This window comes from Electrophorus electricus, chromosome 4, assembly GCF_013358815.1.
Source record: "Electrophorus electricus isolate fEleEle1 chromosome 4, fEleEle1.pri, whole genome shotgun sequence".
Taxonomy (NCBI): domain Eukaryota; kingdom Metazoa; phylum Chordata; class Actinopteri; order Gymnotiformes; family Gymnotidae; genus Electrophorus; species Electrophorus electricus.
The window spans coordinates 26,462,673-26,486,554 of NC_049538.1; the positions used below are offsets into that span (position 1 = coordinate 26,462,673).

General features: G+C 42.4%; 2 protein-coding genes across 7 annotated transcripts; both read left to right on the top strand.

Moving 5' to 3' along the window:
• Window positions 1-563: 563 nt before the first annotated feature.
• morf4l1 (mortality factor 4 like 1) lies at window positions 564-6,221 on the top strand. The gene is made up of 12 exons (XM_027022350.2): window positions 564-695; window positions 1,918-1,964; window positions 2,285-2,352; window positions 2,451-2,537; window positions 2,822-2,902; window positions 3,031-3,056; window positions 3,233-3,321; window positions 3,501-3,602; window positions 3,813-3,901; window positions 4,258-4,430; window positions 4,870-4,954; window positions 5,593-6,221. Exons 1-12 carry the CDS (start codon window positions 656-658, stop codon window positions 5,672-5,674), a joined length of 969 nt encoding a protein of 322 aa, XP_026878151.1. The 5' UTR covers window positions 564-655; the 3' UTR covers window positions 5,675-6,221.
• Window positions 6,222-6,608: 387 nt separating this feature from the next.
• uacaa (uveal autoantigen with coiled-coil domains and ankyrin repeats a) lies at window positions 6,609-23,356 on the top strand. 6 transcript variants are annotated; one of them, XM_035525583.1, is made up of 17 exons: window positions 6,609-7,037; window positions 8,133-8,260; window positions 11,020-11,108; window positions 11,280-11,344; window positions 11,879-11,936; window positions 12,947-13,017; window positions 14,256-14,362; window positions 15,887-16,068; window positions 17,758-17,798; window positions 18,129-18,179; window positions 18,576-18,659; window positions 18,759-18,786; window positions 18,885-18,925; window positions 19,312-20,505; window positions 20,739-20,879; window positions 22,491-22,556; window positions 22,658-23,356. In XM_035525583.1, the coding sequence occupies exons 1-17, from the start codon at window positions 6,990-6,992 to the stop codon at window positions 22,727-22,729; spliced, it is 2,466 nt and encodes an 821-aa protein (XP_035381476.1). In that variant the 5' UTR covers window positions 6,609-6,989; the 3' UTR covers window positions 22,730-23,356. The 6 variants fall into 6 exon arrangements, with proteins under 6 accessions (XP_035381476.1, XP_035381477.1, XP_026878184.2 ...); XM_035525584.1 differs by lacking the exon at window positions 18,129-18,179; XM_027022383.2 differs by lacking the exon at window positions 22,658-23,356 and having other exon boundaries at window positions 19,312-20,413; window positions 22,491-22,555.
• The last annotated feature ends 526 nt before the right edge of the window (window positions 23,357-23,882 follow it).

The following is a 23,882-nucleotide window of genomic DNA, read 5'->3' on the forward strand; positions in this document are numbered from 1 at the left end:
CAGCGTCTTGCCTGTGTCTAAGTGGCTCAGGCCAGCCAACCCTGGCATCCTTCGGTAGTGCTGAGACAGGACATTTGAATGGAGGTTTTGAGATGGTGGATGACATAATATACCCCTCCCCTCCCCCTCCCGTGACCATAGATTAGATGTTTTTGTTAAAACAACACAAATTTATCTAAACATGGTTAATTACTTTTTTCCTTTTTTTTTTTAAAGCCGGAGTTGTAGATTAGACCTACTGAGTTCTACAGGCCTTTCAGATAACGCCTGTAGAGAATCGCAAACCTTAAAATTAATGCTTCTATTGGATTTATCTATGTAGTCTGTTTATTCAGGTGACAACACAAACTTTTGAATGAAAATTATAATACACTCTGTCCTGGATTTCGTATCAAGATTCTAAAGCAGAGCAAATGCAGATTATATATAATTACAATTACCATTTGCTAAAAATCTCTTTATCTTGAAAAGATAAATGAATCCAATTCCTTGTGTTATCTAAATACTTTTGCATGGAGGACGTCACGTGATACCGGCGCTAAAATAATGCGTCAGGAGCCAAACGTAGTGCGGCGCCTTCCCCGTATCTGAACGCAATCGGAGCTGGCGATGCCTGGATGTGATTTTCCAGCTATTTTTATTGTTTAATCTGTGAATGGCGCCTAAACAGGACCCTAAACCTAAGTTTCAAGAAGGTAAGACGTCGTTCGCGATGTGGTATCTTGGCTAGAAAAGAAAGCCTCGCGACTCCGCTCGTGCGGCGCACTGTTGTTTGCGGGTGCTGCCGCTGCTCGCGCAGGCACAATGGCGCGCGCTCAGCGGCTAGCTAGCTAGCCTCCTCACCAAGTGATGACTCGGTAGGTCTCTGGCATGCACGCTTTTACTTAAACGGTTAGAGATACAATTCTGTAAGGCTTCGTTCTTGCACATTTAATTACAACGCGTTGAAGCCATTCTAGCCTGACTGCCGCTATCTACGCATGCTGACGTTAGCATGCAAGGCTAACCGGCTAGTTTGCGAGTCAGTTTACCTGCTTTCTCGTCAGCTGTAAAATTAGACAGCATAGGTAGGAGCTGGGAGAGTTAGATCATTTGGTAATTAGATAACCTGGCTATAAGCGCAACTTTTGTTAAGGTAATTGAAACTTGCAGCTGGCCGGCTAGGTAACTTGCAATGTAATTTTATAAACCTTTAACCTAGCTCGCTTGCTAGCTCTTTATCGAAAGACAGGTGTGCAGGTTATTTCTGTTCTAATAGTCGCATGTCTTGCTAATATTAAAGCCAATTAGTTAAGTAATTCATTCAGTTAATGCTGGTATTTATTGAGTCCACTTCTATCGTCTAACAAATAAATGTGTTCTTTTTCTGAATGAGTGTTTGGTAACGTGGTTAATGGCAAGCTGCAAAAAACCTTACAAAAAGCTTTTTTCTAGGGTGCAGGACAATAAAAGGTGTTTTGGCTTGGTTGGTGGATGGCTGAATGGCAGAAACTCACTCCACAGGAGCCAATAGCCATGCATTTATCTCTTTAATAGCACTCACTGCTACAACCATCATATTAAATACAGGGAACACAAAAGAAACTAGATCACACTAGTCAAACCCCAAAGACCACTTTATTCATCCACAGGACAGCCACTCTTTTTAATCACTGTGACATCTGGATACAAACTTCAGATGTTTGTGCTAACCTGCATCTTCAGTTGTAACTCTTCAGTGGGAAAAGTGATGTCTGATGTCATCTTTGCCTGGCTGGTACTTTTGACCCAAACTTCTGGGTAAATAAAGGACCGTCGATTAGGTGTATGAGTAGGTGTATAGTCAGTATTCCTTTGAAAAAGATCCAACTGGGAGAAAGCTAAACCAAAGGCAAGAGAATCTTATGTTGCATGACTTTTTATTGTTCTTGGTTTCAGGTGAAAGAGTGCTGTGTTTTCATGGGCCATTGCTATACGAAGCTAAGGTATATGTGTGGTTTGTCAGCATTTTTGTGACAACAAGTAAAACTAAATGAAAACCCTGTGGCCTTTATGTTCCCTTGTCAGCTCTTAGAGTGCACATTTACATGAGCTATTGCATGCAATATATTTACTGTAGAAGTTCTACATTGACTTTGGTAAGAGAATTTTTAATAGGAAGTCTGTTTCGAGAGCCAAGTTGTTTAGTTGTCTGATTTAGTCTTAATTATTTTTAAAAATACGGTAATGATTATGACGAAATGAAAGAGTACATGGATGTCAGAGTTTGTGTGGAGATATTTACGTTTGTAATATGTCTTTGCAGTGTGTAAAAATCAATATCAAGGACAAGCAAGTGAAATACTTCATTCATTACAGTGGATGGAATAAAAAGTAAGTTTTCTTATTTTCCATAAGAAATACACATCACATTTTGTTTTTGATTTATTTTTTTGGTTAGAAAATGCTTTATGAATGTGTCCTGTTTCTAGCTGGGACGAATGGGTTCCTGAAAGCCGTGTGCTCAAATATGTGGACAGTAACCTACAGAAACAGAAAGAGCTTCAGAAGGCAAATCAGTGAGTTTGCTTCACTCCTGCTGAGCCAATGAGGGAACCTCGGTGTGACTTTGTTGTTGTTTATTATTATTATTATTATTATTATTATTATTATTTTCTTCCTAATAGCATTCATTCATCTTTGGTTTAAACTGGTATCAGACTTTATATGATGGTGTCTCACTAAAGGGTGTGTGTGTGTGTTTGTGTGTGTGTGTGTGTGTGTGTGTGTGTGTGTGTGTGTGTGTGTGTGTGTGTGTGTGTGTCCGCGCGCGCGTGTGTGTGCCCGCACGCGCATGTTCTAGAGACCATTATGTTGAGGGAAGGATGAGGGGAGTCGCACCAAGCAAGAAGATAGCTGCTGTGCAGCAAAAAAACGTTGACGTGTAAGTTCTCCTTGGTTTCAAACTCCATCAAACCCACCGGGCTCGCGAGGGGTGTGTCCACAAAGTATCTCAGAATGGAAAGAGAGACAAATAACCTTTCTAATCCTTTCTTTCCTTTTACTTTTCAGGAAAGCGAAAAAGAACAAACAAAAGAGTAGGCTAACATTTTTCCTATGCATCACTGGAATATGGTGATATGTAGTTTGTTATATTTAGAGGGAATTTTATGATGATATAGGAATGTTTACTATAGAATATTCAGCATAATTTGCAGTACTGACTGACAGGAAATTAAGTGATGAATGAAGATATTGATTGCACCTTTTCTAGCACCAGGAGCTGGAGAGGGGACCAGCACAGCAGAAATGCCCCACCCCCCACGTAAGAAGAGGGCCCGAGTTGACCCAACTGTGGAGAGTGTATGTTCAGCAAAACTGTCTAGTGAAATATTCATTCATATTAAACTGCTGTTCTCACAAGCCATTTTGATATCACAGTGAAAATTTCTAGTTACTGTCATTCATCAGACTGTTTTTTTTTTGTTTGTTTTTTGTTTTTGTTTGGGTTTTTTGTTTTTGTTTTTGCCTTTTTGCTACAGGAAGAAACTTTTATCAATCGGGTAGAAGTAAAGGTGAAGATTCCGGAGGAGTTAAAACCATGGCTAGTCGATGACTGGGACCTTATCACCAGACAGAAGCAGGTGTCACTTTAAATTCAACCCAACCTGAATTCTAATCTAACTCAAATTGGAAATGCATTGCCTTTTGTGCAACCTATTTGTTCTGACAGTTTTTTTTTCCCCAAAATCATGTAGATTTTGAGTAATTTTGCTCAGGTAATTTGGGTTAAACGCTCTTGTCTGTTATCAGAAAATATTTGCTAAACATAATTACTGTTTCTCTATTAATAGCTTTTCCACCTGCCAGCAAAAAAGAATGTTGATGCTGTATTGGAGGACTATGCAAATTACAAGAAGTCAAGAGGAAACTCTGATAACAAGTATGTACATTTTAATATGGAAGTATGCACAGGGCAGACGGGAGAAAGAAGACGCCAGTGTGGTTATCAGCAGCCAGCTGGACTGGTCTTTGCCTTAGGCAGCATTAATCCTCCTTATAGTGCTGTTTAAACATGTTTTGAATGATTTGTACTGGGAAATTGGACTGTTCCCCTTAAAGAACAGACCATTTGAACAGGTTGTAGCAGGCATTGTAGCTTGAATGCTTTCTTTGTTCTTCCTGAAGAAAAAGCCATTCAAGTAACATCATGCAGTAGAACACTAGATTGTGTGTAGTTTTGGTTGAGATGTTTCCTCCTTTATGCTGAAGTACTCTCTCTGTGATGTCTTTATCTAGGGAATATGCTGTGAATGAAGTGGTTGCTGGTATTCGTGAGTACTTTAATGTAATGTTAGGCACCCAGCTCCTCTACAAGTTTGAAAGACCACAATATGCTGAGATCCTGGCAAATCATCCGGACACCTCAATGTCTCACGTCTATGGGGCACCGCACCTGCTGAGACTCTTTGGTACGAGCCATTTGTCAAGCTGTGTGTGTGTGTGATCTGTAGTCTAAAGCTTGATTTGTGGTCCCCGTGATACAACGCCACCCTGAGGCCCAGTTTATCTTAACAATGCATGTTCCTTAATGAATCTGTGCAAGTCATTTGCTTTTTTGGAGCATATTCTTTCAGAACATTAAAAATGAAACTTTCACTCTGAATCCATTTTAATTGTCTGGACACAAGTGTCTTATGGATGTAGCAGACAGGCATTTCTTTATTTTTAGATCTAAAGTGCCTTTTGTAATTATGACGTAGCTGACTGCTAAATGGAGTCCTTTAAAGACTCCTAACTATCCTGTCTGAAAATTTTCACAATGCAACAAGCAAGTGAATGTCAAGTAGAATTTTCTCCTTACAAGGGTTGGGGTCTCATGTGTCCCATATTTATGTGAATGTGTGCCAGTGAGAATTGGAGCCATGCTGGCATACACTCCTCTGGATGAGAAGAGCCTAAGCCTGCTTCTCAGCTACCTGCAAGATTTCTTGAAGTAAGTACAGGTCAATTTTTGGCATTTTGAGGATGTTAGGAAATCATGCTTAAAAGAGCTGTGCAAGGGAGTATGGACCTGTCTTTAAAATCTAATTATTGAGAGATACAGAGATGAACAAGGTTCAGACATGCAGTAAATTAATATTGCCAAGTCCTATTCGGGTTACATGGGATCCTGGGGTAATTTGTTATGCAGGTCCTCCTCTTACAATGAGAAATAAAGTATTGGCCATGTCTAAAACTTGCAGTGCAAGTTGCCTGTTTTTTTTTTTTTTGTTTTTTTTTTCCTTCCCCCATCTAACTCGGTATGACGCATCTGATGCTTTTATAAATGGTAAACAGCACAGTTTATACAAGGGTTTGTGCTCACCAGCACAGTGTTCCCCTGCTCTGAACCCTGTTCTGGTTTTCTGGAAGTCATTTAAAAATGCATCTAATAGTAAAAAGAGCAAGTTTAGAGAAGGAATCAGGCTTTCAGAAATCGGGAAGGAAAAACCTCATTTTTAACTATATCTGTATGCTACTGAATGTTTTGAATAAAGCAGTCAACTTTGCTTACATTCCATTGTGTAGCGCTTTGACAAAAGGAATGAATGGTAATATAAATGCCCTAATTTTTATATGTTTCTAATATAGGTATCTTGTGAAGAATTCATGTCTATTCAACGCCTGCGACTATGAGGTTGCACCACCGGAATACCATCGCAAAGCGGTGTGAACTCAAATTCCAAGAAGATCTGTATTTTAAAATTTTGTTTATTTTAAAAGTCCTCTTTAAGGGAGACCCCAAACTCCAAAGAAGACTCTATAAACATTTGATCGACTGAAAGGTAAATTAAGACGATATGTAACAGCCCATTATACTGGTCTGGTACTAAGTCTCCGTGGAAAGCTGCTGCTCCAAACTCTATAGTGGAACATATTTTGGTTCAAATAAAATTGACAGTAACTTTGATAAAAGTGAATTATCAAGGGAATTGCTGCCAAATTTGTAGGGCTTTTTTATGTTTGTTAATAAATTGTCCTTCTCAGACATGGCTCGGTGTTTGTGGTTGCTGGCTTTTTGTTGTTTGTTTTGGTTTTGTTTGTTTTTCTTTGTTGGGACCGCTACTTTTATGTGTAATGTGTACAGTAGACTGTTTTAAAGGTTTGTTGACCAATGTACCATAGTCTTAAAGCATTTGTGCAGTGGTATGATTTTAAGGCATAAGTATAAAAAGGTGTATATGGCCTTAATAAATAAAAATTTACTTCCTTAAACTTAACTGCACTCTTTAAATAAATAGATTTGTAGCCATTTTTATTCATAAACGCATCTGCTCGTTGATATGTAGCCATTCAAATGATCGACTATATAAAGCTTTGTGGTTACTGTATTTATATAAATTTCAGCTGTTTGAGTTAATGTAAGAAAGTTTGACTCGTATGTAACCAGCTGATAGTCATGAGAGAATACTGAACTTCTAGCTGATTAAATAAAGGCCGAAATGTTCTTTTAGGGTTTTTCATGCTCAGTTGCTACGTTGTTTTACTTAAGCACGAGTGTAAATAATATTATGCATGACATATTTGATCGTGTTCTGTACATCGTTAACCCGTGCTTATGTTTTTTACACTGGGCTAGTCCAGTCGTACTGGGGTCTGAAAATGGTTGCAGTTTTGAGAACTGAGCCTCCGTCCACAATTCTGCCCTATGGCTGTGTTTTGGCTGAATGGGTGTCGCTTCCTGGGACACCGCCGCAGTACAGCTGAGAGGATCGAAACAAACCCCGAGGCCACTTTATGCTCAGGAGCAGCCCACACAATCCGCCGGACATACGCGAGGCGACTTTTCCTCGTTATGACCTTCGCTCCGATACTTCAGCCATTCCCACTGCTCCCAGTCTTTACGCAGACGCCTCAGGTCTGGAAGTTGGAACCGACTGCTGGAGTTCACGGGAAAAGTTGGGACAGAGACAAGTTCTTCGGGTCCTGCCAGCTTAGCGCACTGAAGTCACTGGCTGAGCGTTCTGGCAGTAGGCTACACTGCAACGATGAAGAGTCTAAAACGTCGACTGAAGAAACAAGAAACATCAACAAGGGTGAGTGATCCCACGCTTCGTTACAAGATAAAATCTTATCTGTTAGTTAGCTAGCTACGTTTTGGCCCTTGTCCATGGCGTTCAGAAAATAGCTTAGGCTACTTGCTATCTTATTAAGGTAGAGCTTTGTAGAAGAACCAGGGTGTGTGTAACTCGAAGACCACCGATTCGCCTAATTTAATTTAACTATACATATATATATATATGTGTGTGTGTGTAATTGTATGATTTCTATAAGTAACTTAACATGACCATGTAGTGAATAAGTTAAGAGAGAGCCCATAACTACATGAAGCGGGCGAAAGAATGCGTGGATTTCATGATCAGACCGGCTGTCAAAAGACCGTCGCAGGGTTGATGCACCTTTATCAGCCACTTAAAGCGCCCCCAATTTCACAACAGAAACGCTAAATGTCTCGGTTTGTTGTTGTTGAATAGTTTGCATTTACTTTGTACCCTAATTAAAAGGATCTATTCGTGATACAAAATATAAATAATGATATACTTTGTGTTTATATGGAACATTTTCCGTAAAGCTACTTTTAAGGGAGTCTATTATTAAACGAACTCTAAAGTTAATTCGGATTGAAAATGTCTGTTACACCCTCGTTACGTTCACCAGAACCAGTTTTATTCAAAAGAGCAATAATGTTTGCTATGTAGTAGTCCAGGTTCTGCTTGAATGAAGTCATTCTGGATATGTGGAGGCTATTTCATAGCATCCTTAGTACACTATACAAACCTTCCTAGTTGAGGATTTTCACAGTGCCCATCATTCTCATGTAGGAATCCCATGTCTATGTAGGATTTACCTAATCCATTCTATGTGGTGATGGGCTTCTGTTTGACTGTCTACAGAAAGTTGTTCTTTAGGTTAAAGAATAATTAGGCAAACAGAAACAGTCCATCTTGCCATACAGAATAGACCATCTCTTGTCTATAGACTTGTATAGAGGACAAAAAACATTCAGTTTAGTTACAGAAGAACAAAATGTAGCTCCAGATGTAGCCTAGATGTTGTCTTGGGGTCTTTTTCTTTGACATTGTATCTGCTGTGTATTCTGATGTCATCTTGTGGTTTGCTCAATGTTACAGAGTACAGAGTGGAGCAAGTATGACGAGCGTCTTATAAAAGCAGTGGAGAGTGGTGATGTAGCTAAAGTCACCGCCACACTCAAGAAGGGAGCCATCCCCACCAAACTAAACCCTGAAGGCCTCTCTGCGTGAGTGTCCCCCAATAATGGGCTCGTCTAATCATATATGTCTGTCAGTTCCTTTACAGTAATCCCCACGTTTCGGTCTAAATTATTCCATCCAGTCTAAAGAAGTAAAAAAAATGACTTGAGCATGTTATGGAATTGTTCAGGGATTTTTTGTTACTGGAATCTTTCATTTGGATCTTAAGAACACATCTCTCTCCTTTTTGAAACCGATTTCTGATGTACCTCATTTTTTTTAAATTAAAGTTTGAGTGGCCAGTCAAAGAGCAGAAGCCCTGTAATTACGTCCATCGTAGAGAGCACTCTGTAGGAAAAAAGCTACCTTAACAACCACTTTTCTGTGACTTTTGAGACTTTTCAGTTAGGTGCTTCAGTCCTAAAATATTCACCTGCTCTAAAGAGTCCTTGAAAAAAAAAAGTGTTTTCAAAGACTTTGGTGTGTCTACATTTGTCAGACATAATAATGAGATTTTTTGTTTTTCGAATAAGGTCATGCTATTGTCTACGCTTGATGCAACCTCACAACATGCTGTTGAATGCCATTGTGCTTTTCGAAGTGTGAACAAGGGCAAAATGGCAACGAGAAAAAATCTGTTTGTGCCTCCTCACTCCCATATTGGATAACAAGACTGTGAAGTAACACAAACGTTTCTGAACTTTCAGAGTGACTTGTAAAACTGGTTTAGTCCTTCTGAGTACAGAGGCAATACAAAGCCGATGGGAAAATAATCCCCTGCAGAGGGGTCAGATTGTTGTGAGGCTAGAGATTTACACTTAATAACAACTTTAGATGGCCAGGTTTTGGGCCACTGAAAGCCAATAAAAGTTTACATTTGTGACAAGTCTCATTTATATTAGTGAGCAATTTCAACTTCAACTCTACTAAGCTTACACCAGTGGGTTAAACTGAATTGTCAAAGCTCTCTGGATATTTTTTAGAGCGCTAAACATTTAAATTAATTGTGACATGCGTCAGATGGCACCACTTAACTGGGTTGGCATAGATGATCCAGCTGCAGTAAGTACTAGATAATTGAAAAGGGGCATTCTTAGATATCATAATCAGAAGAGACTTTAGATTTGTCTTTTTGTATCTCTTTTGGTCATTTTCTGGTCTGTTTGAGAGAACCTTAACAAGCAGTGGCCATATACTGGAATTATCCTATTGGTTAGTGGACTCACCATATAGCTGAATCACCAGGCGTTTCCCCTTTCCGGACCCAAACAGTTGAGAGGAGAGGTGAGCGGTCTACCAGGCAGCAATGCTATGTTGGTGTTTTAACTTCCGGGGGAAACGGAGCTGTTGGAGCTTCTTTTTCAGCCGTAAAGTTGTGAGTTTGATAGATATATGTATGCACTCTTCAAACTGTACTTCCCTCCCCCGTTACATTATTTTTGCACAAAGGAGGAGACCATTTGTGCTTCTACTTGCTGGTTATTCATCACACAGACAGAACCTTTCCTCATTGGTCCCTTCTCCCTTACTTTCATGATGTACTTCCTTTACAGCCATGACCTCCTTTGTCCCACAGAGGTTGGTCAGATGTACTGAATGCTGTCTGCCGTAGTATTTCCACTACCAGAGCTCTATGTACCCCTTGTTCTCCTCCTCATTCCACTCTTTCTGTCCACCAGTAGAGAAGCCATAGAATACTGAGGTCTGCTGTTGAGGTTTGCTGTTGCTGCTGGTTCATCTGTTGGGATTTGTACACAACTATAAATGTTTGGTAGTTCCAAGGACAGGGCAGGTCAAGGGCTGTTGTCTAAACCTTCAGGGATCTTCTTAACTCGCTGAATGTTGTAGGCTCCTACCCAGTTGGTGTTACTTTGGTGTGTTTGTCTGTGGTGGGTGCGCTATGTTAGCTATCCAACATGCTGAGGACTGCAAGAACAGATTAGGTTTTTGGAGATATTTTCTGCGAAATATAATTATAATTCAGTAATGAATTCATTCTGAGGATTTGCACTCTGGGCAAATTTTAGTAAGCATGTAATGTTCATCAATCTTGCATTAGTGTTTGTTGGTATTGTAATTATTATACATGTAAAACCCAACAGAACTTGAAGGATGGATAAAAAAGAAAAAAGTAGCTTATCCTAATATTACTGAAGTATTTTATTTTAAAACTCCTCATAAAATGAAATATGTATCAACACCTATTCAGTCAACCTCAAATGGTCTGCAAGTGATAAAATGTGTGATGCAGATTCAGTCTCCATTATATTCGTAGCTGGAACATTGCATTGTTAATATGTCTCATTTAAAATAATACTAACGTCAATTCAGTTACGTTCTAACCTTACCGTTATCTCTTCTTTTTTCCACAGATAGTGACAGATTAAGAATCCAGCAGTGGCTGCTTGCCTTTTGCATAGTGTACATTGCAAAATCCCTTGGGTTGAATTAACGCAAATTTGACAAAAATGAACAGTGAAAGAAAACACATTCTGTGGGTTTTGCTATATTTGCCTAATGTGGACAAGCCCAGTGAGGTCGAGCTCAAAGAAAGAATTCTGATTCAGGCTGAGTATCTGCCCCCTGACTGCAATGACAAGACTAAATAACACCTGATTAAACACAGCGGTTCATTTTGAAGCTTTTCACAAGCCACATTTAGAGAATCGAAAACTGTCCAAAAGTGTTGAATTGTTTGCTTTTTCACCAAAATTTGTACTTGTTCATGTGCACTGTTACTTGTCTGTCCTTGTTTTTCATTATCTGTTGAAGGAAAAACCCAAAATTTCTAATCTGTTCTTTGCAGTTTGCACCTAGCAGCCAGCAACGGGCTGATAAACGGCCTCAACCTTTTACTCAGCCATGGCGTCAACCTGCACGCTTCGGACACTGCCGGTAAGCCCCACTTTTCGATTCGGAGGCAATTCAGATACCGTTGCGTTCACTAGGTGGAAGCGGAGCAGAGCAACAGGGTGCAGAGAGACTCCCGAGTGAGCCGTGTGTTGTTGCGGAGGCCGTGCGCGTGGCCAGCATGTTTGGCATGTGCATGTTGTTCTCTTTGTGCAGGTAAAACAGCGCTGCATCTCTCTGCGGGAGGGGGCCATTCTGCCTGCGTGCAGAGACTGCTGCAGGTACTGCCAGCTTGGCTTTCACTCACTAACAATCGCAGGAAGTCAGACTCATGAGAGCAGCCGCCCTGGAATGACAACCTCTTGATGTGTCTTGTGAAAAACAGCCCCACCAAAAAACATTCCTTCCAAAGCCTGATGAACAAGTCCAAGTAGTGCTGGCTGTTCGGTGTTCTCTTCTGCTCCATGCCGTGTTCACAGTCTGTGCGTCTCTCCGACTGCCTCTCCTTTTGTTCCCTTACATCAAATGTCTGCGCTGAAGTGAGGTTGCTGCAACCTTTTTTTTTTTTTTTTTTTAATATATATACACCTCAGCAGCAAAGTCTCAGTGTATAGAAAACACTGAGAAATAAATGGGGACCCATCGCACTGGGTGAAAGACATGAGCATTCGTTCATGAGCTACTCTTGCACAACACGATTTGTGTAGTGTAGAATAATGTCGGCAGAAGCTTTTTCGTGGGGAAACAAAAGGGGGTGTGTTTTTAAGGGGTGAGGTACTACTCAATATTTGCATGTTATGAATGTCGCTCCGCAGTGTAGAAGTCCTGTTGACATCACAGACCTGCAGGGGAGGACAGCTTTGCACGACGCAGGTAAGGAAAGGAGAGCAGCATTTCTGTGTGACCACCACAGCTGAGCCTACCACTTTATCCCCTCATGAGTCTCTGCAGTCATGCCTCTGTTCCCAGAGTGAATTAGAGAGAACGTTAAAAACCACAGACTGTGTTCGCACTTTTGTGTACATGTAGGTGCTTTATAGCATTTTACCAAATGGGAGGGTGACTCTTATAAATCAAAATAGCATATTCTTGTCAACGTCACAATGATTAGGGAATCGGCGAGTAGTTGTGACAGGTGTGTGTGTGTTTGTCTTAAGCAGTTGTATAAAGTAATATATAAATATGTTTTTCATCTCGTAAGCAAGTTTACATTTGCCTAAACAATTAACTGTCTCTCTGTCTGTCTGTCTACATGGCCATGTCCCTCCCTTGTTAGTTACACTTGTCCCTCATTAGAGTATATATACATGTGTATATATAAGTCCTTCTGTGGTAGTCGTCACTTGTCGGTGTTCAACCCAGTGTGTGCTGCTTTATTCAGCTCCCCTGATGTCTTTAGAGTGCGTTATTTGCTTTTGGCTCGTTTTCGATGTGTTGTGCTTCACGTTTTACTATCGCGTTTTGTTACGTGTCAAAATAAAAGTCTGGTTTCGTTTGAACGCCACTGACTCTGCATCCTGCCTCGCCTCCCAGCGTCACACTATAGTTTAAACGTAGTGAACGTATAGAACATTTTGGTACAAATGTCTTTCATAAGCAGACGATCATGCCCAGTCTGCATTTTTAAAATGTTTATGAAAATGGAAATCAATAGACAGCATCAGTTTATCAAATGTCTGAGGAGTCATAGTGGGTGAGTTCCTGATGAATCTTATTAACTCTGTGTCTCTTCTATGTTCTAACCTGGTTTTATTTTTGAAATGTCAACTGTTATGAAAATAGCTAGTTTATTATAATAATAGGATTATTATTCCCAGTGCAAGCATAGTGGAGTTTGACTAGGTTGATGTTTGATCTAGCTGTTCTACTCTGTTTTCGCTCAGCATATGCGGGTCACAGCATTATAATCAAAATGCTTTGTGACGGTGGTGCATCTGTCAGCGCCATTGATATGGTAAGTACACACACCCCTTTTTTATTATGACTGTTTAATAAATATGTTTAAGCATGTGTTAGTACTTCTGTGGTCAAGTACAGCAGTGAAATGAAATCAGGGGAAATCGGGTCAATTCCAGTCAACCTTGATGGCTTTGAGGATGGAACTCCCCAGTATTGTATTTATGGCTCTCTGAAATGATGACTGCACACACAGGGACCGGTACATTCAAAGCCCTATCGTTGAAGGCCTTTATCTTGTAATGCGGGACGTAAAGCAAACACCTCTCCTCTCAAACCACCGGGCCACGTTCTGTCCTCCAGAAACCGTGGACACTCGATCCTGCCCGTAGTCCTAAGAAACACTATGAAGTATTACCCAGTCACAGTTTCTGGGAGGAGAAGTCCCCTGTTGCTTCCAGAATTTTATTTTATTGAGTATACAGCTGGAAGAGGCGTTTCTCCTCTTTTATTATTAGTTTTTAAATAACTCCAGCTGCTTTGAGCAATATTTAGGTAATATTTATACTAGCTCTTTGGCTCCCAAGTGATACAACTAAGATTTCATCTTGTTGCCTGGTTATTGCTAGTTTGAATCACAGCATTGCTACAGCTATCTGTGATCAGGAGACCAAGTTTACATCCACGTACTACATATCACCTGCAACAAATTTCCTATGCTGCCATAGTATGAGTATGTACAAATGCATGAGCACATAGCTTGAGCACATTTTGGATTCCCTACCTAATCATCATGTCACAAATGTAAAATTTAAAGGTTAAATGGTGTGAGTAAGGCAGGACGTCTGATTATAACTTCCGCCTCTGCTCTCTGGGTGGAAACAATAGCCTTGTTCTTCTCTCCCACAGCCAGGGAATTTGATGTGATGCTAGTTAATCATTAGGTCACATCTACAGACCCAAACTGGGCTTCCCAAATGCATCGTAACACAAGTAGCACAGTGAACACTCACTCTCTCATTTAAGGTGATCTTAACACTTATGTTGCTTTTGGGAAATTCCCCTATGAGCGCAGTCAGCTGTCCCTTGACACCGTGTGAACAGCACCTCAGAATGATGTGGCACCTAGCAACATGCGTCTCGGCACGCTCTGGTTGGCCCCTAACCTCCCAGGCTGGAAGCTAATGTATGATCGAAGGAAACCTAGCTGGAGAAGCAGAGTGTTTTATAAATGGACACCAACTTTGAAATGGAAGCATTGTTGAGGTTTGTGTTGATTTTGTGTGTCCTCCTCAGGATGGCCAGTCTCCCTTGTTACTGGCAGCACGGAGAAGTCATTCACGAGCATGCCAGCAGCTGCTGCACTGTGGGGCTTCCAGCACTTCCCAAGACAAACAAAATAAGTCTGTATTTTCCCCTCTGTCCTTATTTATATTCTAAACCAGTTCAGGCTGTGGATTGTAGAAGGATGATTTGGGAAGCCAAATTGGGTCCCCAAGCTCTGAACTATATAACGAATACATGTCCTTCGAGAAATACTCACCTATTAGGGTACACGCAGCACACAGGCAGAGAAACAGGTTTTTCACGAGTTGTTTTTCAAAGTGTAAATCATGCAGTTTAATGGATAACAGGTTTGTGTGATGGAGATGGTCACTCGAGGGTTAAATTTGTGTTCTGGCTGCTTGGTCTGATGGTCAGGGCCCATACCTGCCAGCAGCCAGACCTGAACCTCAGGATCTCTGCCTTTGCCGCAGTGTGGAATAACTTGTTATGGTTCTTCTGGTTTGGTGGTTAGCATAAAAACAAGAACGGGCATTTAAGAACCTAATCAGCAATTGCTTCATGGTCACTTTAAGATGAGCTCTGCGGTTTTAATTGTGCGCATGGCAAATGTGGTTTTAGGGCATACCATGTTGAATTACTGTGTAAAATTCACTGTTCTGGTGTATGAAAACCGCTCCATGCCTGTGAAAAGAGACACTGCTAGACACAAAAGCAGAATGTTTAAATGAACAGAATAACTAACTAAGACAACGAGGCAGAAAAACAAGCAAGAATCAGGCGTACCCAGGGCACAGAAAACGGACAGATGCAAGTACACAGGAAGGTGTGAGACCTCATGACAAACACCTGAAGTCCAGCACATAAGTGAAGTACGGTACACATGAGGTACAGATGCTGCGAACAAGGAGATGCTGAGGACCGGGATGCGGGGGCCGTAGCTGTAACCGTGCCGTGGCATTCACTGCAGTTCCTGAAGTAGTGAAGAATAATCCTTGACCTTCATTTACTAGCCGCTTTATTAAAAACACCCTGTAGATGTATTGTTAATGTCTGTATGTTTCTGGGCCATAACAGCCATGTTGGTCAACCTTTAGACCTTTATTGGATAGGTGGTCACAGGACTCAAGTCAGTTCAGCTCAGTGTGAGCTGATCCATAGGTCTCATCCTTTTTCTGTCCACAACCAAAGAACCAGTCTGTATCTGATGACAAGTCTAGGCTGTCAGTTAAGTCTAACGCGGCCAGTAATGAACAAGTACAGATCAAGACAAAGCAATTACCTCAGATTTCTAATTCTCTTCATAGCCATTAACTGCCAACTAGTAATGTATTTTTATGGCCCTGCATGTCTGCACTCTGGATGAGAGACTCACTTAGTGCAGCAGAGGAAACAGACCAGCCAAGCAAATGGCAGCAAAGGAGGACGTATTCACATTGCCACTTTTTGTGTTTATATCAAATATGGTTAAGGTATTACTATCTGTTGTGACCCTGAAAAACCATGTAGACTGACTTTATCATATGGCCAGGGAGAACACCCAAGGTCACGAATGAACACTGAGGCCGTTCTTGGAGGTTTTCAGCGACAGCTTTCCTCTCTATAACATGCCATGCTCTGTCTGTCTGTGTGGACGCACGTAGGACTGCGCTCATCTTGGCCTGTGAGCACCCTTGTCGCGACGTAGTGGAGGTCTTGCTGAAGAATAAGGCCGACGTTACTGCTGTGGACGTCCATGGTCACGACCCTTACCACTATGCTCGATTAAGCGAGGACCAAGCCCTGATCGCCATGGTCGGACAAGCCTGGGAGACGGCATGCCAGGGTAAACCAGCTCCTGGAAGTTTTACCCTGTTTGGGAGGCATTTTACGACGCAGCTTCTAAATCATTCATCTATATTTTTCATTTAAGCTTTGCGAGGTTCCTTGATTGTTTTGAGGCTGTTGGGGGCTGGAGGGTGGAAAATTCCCCACAGCTTTAATGCTGATGAGAAGGAAGTTCTGACCGTTGGCCCGGAAAAAGCGGTTCCTGTGATTGAGCAACATAGCAGGCCCCTTCTCTTAGCACCCTCCCCTCTGTGTAATTTAGGGCTTATATTTGATCAGTCCCTGTCCTTTGGGCTGGTTATACATGCTCTCATTTCATCTCATGTCGACTTCTGCAGTTCACTCTTTTCAACACTTAGTAAGTCGTCCCTTGGATGACTGCAGGCAGTTCTGAATGCTGCTGCTACACTTCATAATAAGTCGAACAGGCTCCCATTACACCTGCACTTGGCTCTCTTCTCTGTCTCCCTGTAGAGTGCAGAATTCAGTTTAAGATTCACACTCTTACCCTACTGTTATTGCATTATAAGTATTACACAATGAGAGCGCTGAATATGTGACTAATTCACCCTACTTTAGCAGCTCATTCTCTTGGGTCCAATGAGCTTAATCAGTCGTTCTGTGTACCCGGTTACCCATGGCAACCAAGCTTTTGAGGTCATAGCACCCAAATTGTGGCCACCCATTAAGGTCAACTGGTTCTGTGGATTCTTTTAAATAGCAGCTAAAGATTTTAATTCATGTATTTATTCATGCAGACGTACGCGTAATCTATGCGGTATTAACTTGTAAATGAAGGCATCTCAGAAAGCTGAGAAGGCCAGACGGGTCCTCTTCAGTTTTGTTCCATCACCGTCAGGCAGTATGTCAACGCAACATGCTGAGAAGAATTTGGCTAGATGCAAGAATGTTCACATTTCAGTGCAGATCACTGATCCTGGATTTTGTACTTTATAAGAGGTCCGTTTTCCCCAGATTTGTGTGGGTAGGTACAGGACTACACTCAGTCAGATTCTGTTACACATCTCTGTAGCAAATCGGTGTGTTCAGCTGTTACTCGAGAGGTTCTTATGGCCATGCCGGTCTGAGAATGCCTGATCTCATCTGGTCTCAGAAGTGAAGCAGGCTTTGGCCTGGCTGGTGCTTGGATGGGAGACCTCCTGAAAGTACCATGTGATTTAAACCCTTCTGAAATTCCCCTTATGATCAATAAAGTTGATCAATAAAATATCTCTCCAACAACCACCTCATTAAAGCAGAAACCCTTGAGGTGTAATCATGTATGTCTTTGGATATGTAGATTTACTAAATCCATTGCAGTAAATTATTTCCTAAGGCAGTTTCAGTGTTGTATATTTTACTCTCCAATAAAGAAGAGGCCTCGGCAGAGGACATCTCGAGTCTGCCACAGATTACAGGAACTGTGGATGAGGCCATATTTTCGCTCTAACCTTTAGTGCACAGCGTGCATGTACGAGGATTTTAGTGATCTTCAGGGCTGGGCTCGGGTGTTGTGGGAGGTGGGTCAGAGCAGAATGTAAACCGTCTGGGTTGACAAACACGGACCAAAATGCACATGGCATATAAAAGAAACATCACATACCTTTCAAAAAACGTTATAATTGTTAATGGAAGGATCAGACAAATAATGTATTAATAATAAATGCACGATTCTTCCTTTGTACAGCTAAAGAGGCTGACAATACTGCACAGAAGATACAGCTACAGGTAATTATGAAGTAACTCATCCTGGTTACTCAGTGAAGTGTTGTTTATAAACTAGTTTAATTTAATGATTTAATTATGTTTCTATGTGCCTTCTCTGACACCTGCCATTTTACTGCGGATTTGCTTTGGCTCTCTAAAGACATTTCCTGAATCTAAACAGAAAATCTAAGGCTGCTTCTCATTCCAGCTATTTGTGTGCATTACTGCCACCTAGAGGTTGAACTGCTTATAGCTGTGCAATTTAGTAAACGCGCTTGAGAACGATTTTTTCCCCCCTTTGCTGTGGCCTAATTAATAATGAAGGAGAATGTGTATTGGTTTTCTCTGCAGAGGTCACTGTACACTGAAGCGCAGCCTCATATGAGGAAGTTGACTGCACATGTGAGCAGAATGTTACCCTTTAACTTTGGGAAATTAACTTATAATCTGTCAACCGTTCTCATCATTAATTTGATTCAGACATATCCGATCTGGGCAGGACACAGTAGATCTCAGATAACAACAATTTTGTTTATATTCTGTAAGAGTGAACACAGATTGATTTTCAGATCCTGTTCTTTGTTGTTGTTGTTTTTTTAAATCACAGGACTGAACCGAGCGGTCAGAATGATTAAAAGGAACAGCTGTTTTGCTACTATTGTTCATGCTAGACAGTGTTTTTGTACATTCCCGAGTAACGCCACAAGATGCACTAACACAGGCCACTTCAAGCAGTGTGATTCTCCAGGTGGTTTAAGGTTTATAACCACTGTTATTGCGATATTCTTCTTTCGCAAGGCTGCCAAAGCCTCATCCTCTGGCATCAACGGGGCCAGCACAGAAGTGTCGAAACAGGAAAACGGATCAGCACACGAGTCGGCGGTGAGTCACTCTCTTGGTGCTGACTAAAACCCAGCCACTGGCAGCTAATTTCCTCCACGAAGAGGCTGTGTTTTATAACGACTGCTGTCTGAATTACAGATAGAGCGTGGTAGCCTCTCCACAGATGGTAAGCGCTCGGCCTTCTCGTTTCGCCCAGTATCATTGATGCAGCAGGTAGCTTGAATGGTTGAGTTGCTGTTTTGACTGTGCCATGTTGTCCTGCAGGAGCAGAGGAGAGGAGGAGTCCTCATTTAGAGTCTGCGCAGGTACCTGGCCTTTCCTCTGGAACCTCTTTCACTACTTATTCTGCGGTGTTTCATTTCGGTCCTGATTCTGACTTATGAGCTGCTCTTAATGAGCTTTTATTTGATCTGAAGGTCACTTTAATAAACTGTGGTCATCGCTACCTTTTTATTTGTAGATTTCATGTGGATTGGATATCCAATTCCTGGCATGTAGGAATTGAATTGTTGACTTTGTCTTTTTTGTAAGTCTGTAGATAGTAAGAGCTGCAGAGATCTAAATCATTTGCGCTCAATCACTCGATAGCAGGATTTTTGAAATCAAACTCGAGTCCCTCATCCCATCAGAATTCCCAAGAGAATGAGGCGAGGTGTCACTTTGTTTCTGCTTTTATTTGAATGTATTACAGGCTCAACACCCAGCAGCTCCTGTTTCACTCAGATCAGCACTCAGACTGGCAAAGATGCAAACTGGGGAGGTGGAGCCCTTGAGGCGGGAGCTGCAGGAGGCATGGCGTCGGCAGGAGGCGGCCCAGGGGGAGGTGCTGAAGCTGGAGTCAGTTCTGGCCAGGCAGGTCCATGACTATGAGGCGCTAAAGCGGGACAGAGAGCTGGCCCTGCAGGAGGCTCACGGTCGGGCCTGGGAGTTGGAGGAGGCCCTGAGGGAGGTGCAGCGCAGGATGGCGGGCTCGGAGGCCAGGGTACGGCAGATGCAGGCCCACCTGGTGTCTGTGCGGGAGAACCTGGTGGAGGATCTCAGAACGCAGCGGCACGAGGCCAGAGCCCACAGGGAGGCGACTGTGGCCAAGATGGAGGAGGCCCGGGAGGAGCTCGGGCAGAGCCGCAGGGAGCTGGAGGAGCAGCGTGCACGGCGGGACGAGCTGCTGCAGGAAGTGCACAAACTCACCAAAGACCTGCAGAGGAGAGACGAGCACAGCGAGGCGCTGAAGGTGAGCCTGGCCACCGTGCAGGCCAAGAGAGCTGAAGTGGCGTGCAAGGAGGTACAAACCTCCTCAGAATGGCAGCCTGCGTCTCCGAAGACCGCAGACCTCGCTAACGGGATTCTCCGGCAGGAGGCAGTCAGGAAGGACTGCATCAGCCTGGAGGAGCGCGAGGCGGCGAGGAGCTCTCTCGGCACAGCCCTCCGGCAGGCAGAGGCGCGCGCCACGGAGGCGCTGCGGCAGCAGCAGCGAGCTGAGGAGGAGAACCGAGACCTCCTCGCTGAGCTGCAGGAGCAGAAGGCCGAACTGGACGTCTTGCAGGAGGCGCTGCAGGCAAGATTTGTGCCGGCGGCCCTGCTGGAGGAGAAGGAGAGGGAGCTGGCCCAGCTCAGGCTGATCATTAAAGAGATGGAGAGCGAGCAGAGGGACCAACACGCTGGGGAGACCCCGAGGCAGTGGGAGGCAGGCAGGCGACCAGACACAGCTCAGTCTCACCCAGAACGAGTGGACAATAAGGATTCACAGGCTGCTGGAACCCCGCAGGACAGTACGAAGCCAACTAGCCAAACCAGTGAGTTCCCCATTAGTGCCGAGTGCACTGAGTCCTCCGCCAGTGCTGGCCAGGAGAGAATATTGGCAGACCCTCCTGAAGGACAAGACAAGGTTTGAGGAACAAGGATGTCCATTACCCTTCATAAATCATATTGTTCATATTTGGGTTATATTCAACGACTATTCAGCTTTGGTGCCAGATTAAATCCATGTTATATTTTTGTATTGTTTCTCCAAGGAATCCCATCTGTGTAACTAGACTCCTACACTGTAATTTGGAGGGCTGTTGTCGTGGTCGTTGTTTCGGACTTTTGCGGCCTTACCCTGCGTGCTTTCCATCCCAGGGTCTGGAGGATGTGGTGGAGGCACAGGGCCAAAGGGAGACTCAAAGCAGCTCATCAGAGCCTCGCTGCCCCTGCCATGCCACACATTCTGACTGCGCCGCCCTACTGACACACATTAACCGCCTGCAGCAACAACTAGAGGTCAGTCCCCCCCGCCCCCAAGCCTCCAACGAAATGTGGTAGTTAGGCCTCGGAGTCTGAGCCTTGTCTGTTGTCTCGTCACAAATTACGCACACCACCGAAGCCTAAAGCCAGAACATTATTTCTGTTCATGAGCAACATATTTATTCATGAGTTTCCTTTTGACCTCTTTGCATACTCTCTCATGACCAATGTGAGGTGAGACTTTTTTTTTTTTAAACTCTCCAACCATTGGCTGGAAGGGGGTGTGCTGAAGCACGCAGGGGAAATCTATTATTCCAGTGGCCCGTGTCTCCATGGCGTGGAGGCAGTTTTCAGAGGGAGGGCCCCCCCTCGCTGGCCTGCACCTGCCGAGACACGTGAGCCCACCGTGCAGGGAGACCCTCACCTTGCCTGAATTTACACCACAGACAAGCAGCAGGCGCTCTGCTCTTGCACTGACTCACTGGAGGCTGCCATATCACACTGTTGTGCCGAGAGAAGCCAAATGACACTAAATTACATTTCCAAGTGCCATTTTCAAGTGAAATTACTCTTACAAAAATGTTTTTTTGTTTTTTTTTTAAATGTCAGCTAGAAATTGAGAGGAAATATATCCTTATTTTGCTTTATATTTGCCATTTCAAAGAAAACTAAAAAGAAAACTTTTCATGCCTTGTGTGTCTGACTTTGGTGTGCTTGTTATTTACAGAGTTCATTAAGATACACCTAGGGGTGGGCAATGTACCAATATGTCTGTGTGCTTTTCTTTACATAATGGATATTGTCAGTATTTCTAACACAGACCTGTTGCATAGTCTTTACATATTTGTTTGTTTGTTTGTCTCCTACAGTCTCCTGCATTGCTGTTTTGGTGCTGAATTGCATCCAGTTTACTAACAAACCTCAGAAAAACTAAATATTGTGGCATTAATTATTTAATGTAACACTAACGTTTTTTTTGTTGTTGTCATAATGCCCACCCCTGCCCCTACGTCCGCCCCCACCCTGCCTCAGATTTCACCCACAGTAACCTCATAGCCTGGACGTCTCATTTCCTGTTCCTCACATTCTATTGCACAATTCAGTTCAGGTGGAAGATATTAAAAAAATACGAACCTATCTAAATAAAGCATGCAAATCTTTAAAAAAAAAATCTGTATAATGCGTTGTGCAGTTTCTGTGCTGGGTCGCTGTTTGGTTAGGAGACTGAGACTATCATTACACTGCACAGGTGCAGGGTGTTTAGCCGTGGACTGTGGAATGACCTCTGCTGGTTCACACTGCTTGATTGCTGTCATTAAGGCATCAGAGCTGTTTCAGTGGACCTGTCTCAGACTTGGTTTTTGTGCTCGTGGATATAAATGAATGTATAGATGTCCATGTAATGCAAACACAAGGCACATTATCCAAAGTAGTCCAACCAGTAGGGCTCGGTGTTCCTCGTTAGCAGGCACCAAGATTTCTATAAGCGTTTACTGTGCAGGTTAAAATGTGCAATGAAGCATGAAACGTTTTATTATATATTATATTATATTATATTATATATATTATATTATATTACATATTATATATGTTTTGCACTAATTTTGGAATATACATTTTTTTCCCATATGTTCTTCTGCTTCACAGAACTCCGGAAGCCGTTATAGGCAGGTTCTTTCTATGTATCGTACACGTCTTCTGAGTGCAGCTCAGGTACGATTTCGAGTTTAGGATCCGATGTTTTCTATGTTCTCAGATGTTTCATGTCCTGACTGAGCAGAGCAGAACTGACTGAACGTGTGTTTTGCCTGCAGGGCTACATGGATGAGGAGGCCAGAGAGGCGCTGCTTCAGATTGCCCAGATCAGACAGGAGTGTGTGTATTGATCTATGAGTGTGAGTGTGAGAGAGATTTACAGACCAATGCTGATAAGGTCCTCTGGATAAATTTTTAAGCCATATGTGGAACATCGCGCTGAACTTTTCTGTTTGAACATCACACCTTCTAGATTGTGGTCATGGCCTAATGTGGCCAGTAGTCGTTCAGAAACTTTAATGTACTTTAATTATGAAAGTGTTTTATATACATCCTGTCATAATACATAAATGTATAGAACAATTGTAATTTTAATAATATATTTAGCCATGGGTATAAATCAATTTCTACTCTTGATAATAGTTTGGCATAACTAATGGAGGTTCTTTTAAATGCCTTTGATAACCTGCCTGTTTTTTTTTTTTTTATTTGTTTGCGTGTTTTTAAAAAGCACGTGATCCTTCAGCTCTGGCTCTGAAGTGTGGTTCAGGCTTCTGCATCAAGAGACTGATGGGATTTGTCATGTTTATTTTTTTTTGTCTGACATAGAAACTCTACTGCCCTCTTGTGGCTAGTGGTGAAAACCAGTTTGCTTTCTGTTAAGATAATTTACATTACATAGAGAAATGCTTGTGGATTTTATATAAATGTCCTGCTGTAAAACTCACTTTCATGAGCAAATAAAGTCTCAAACCTGAGCTTCAAAATCGCTATATTAAGACCTAACATTTGTGTATTCAATGAAATCTATGCCTGTCCTCAGTCCTCACCCAAAAGAAGAAAAAGAAAATAAAAAATATAAAAAGAGGGGAAAAATTCCATCTCTCAGTCATGCTGGTGTTTCTTTCCAACAAAATCCCTTGAGGTTAACCCTCTTAGATATTCTCCAGAACCTTTCCCCATCTGGTCTTTATTTAAACAGTAACCAGAGAAATGGCGCTCATAGCCTTACACTCACCTCAACACGGTCATTTATCTGCACTTTCATTTGAGTTAATAAGATTTATTTCCTCCACCAGTCTAGAGTAGCAGGAAGTCCTTTGCTTAGACTCGCACCTGTATGTTTTCCATTCTACGACTGAATGGAGATATTGTGGCTAATGTGGTTTTATTCATTCTCTTGGCCTTAGTGGCTACGCTGGAGCTCCAGTCTGAGAGACCATGTGATGTTATTTAGGAGAGCCTTTTGGCAGCGGAGCTGTACGCTTTATTTCACTGAGGGCT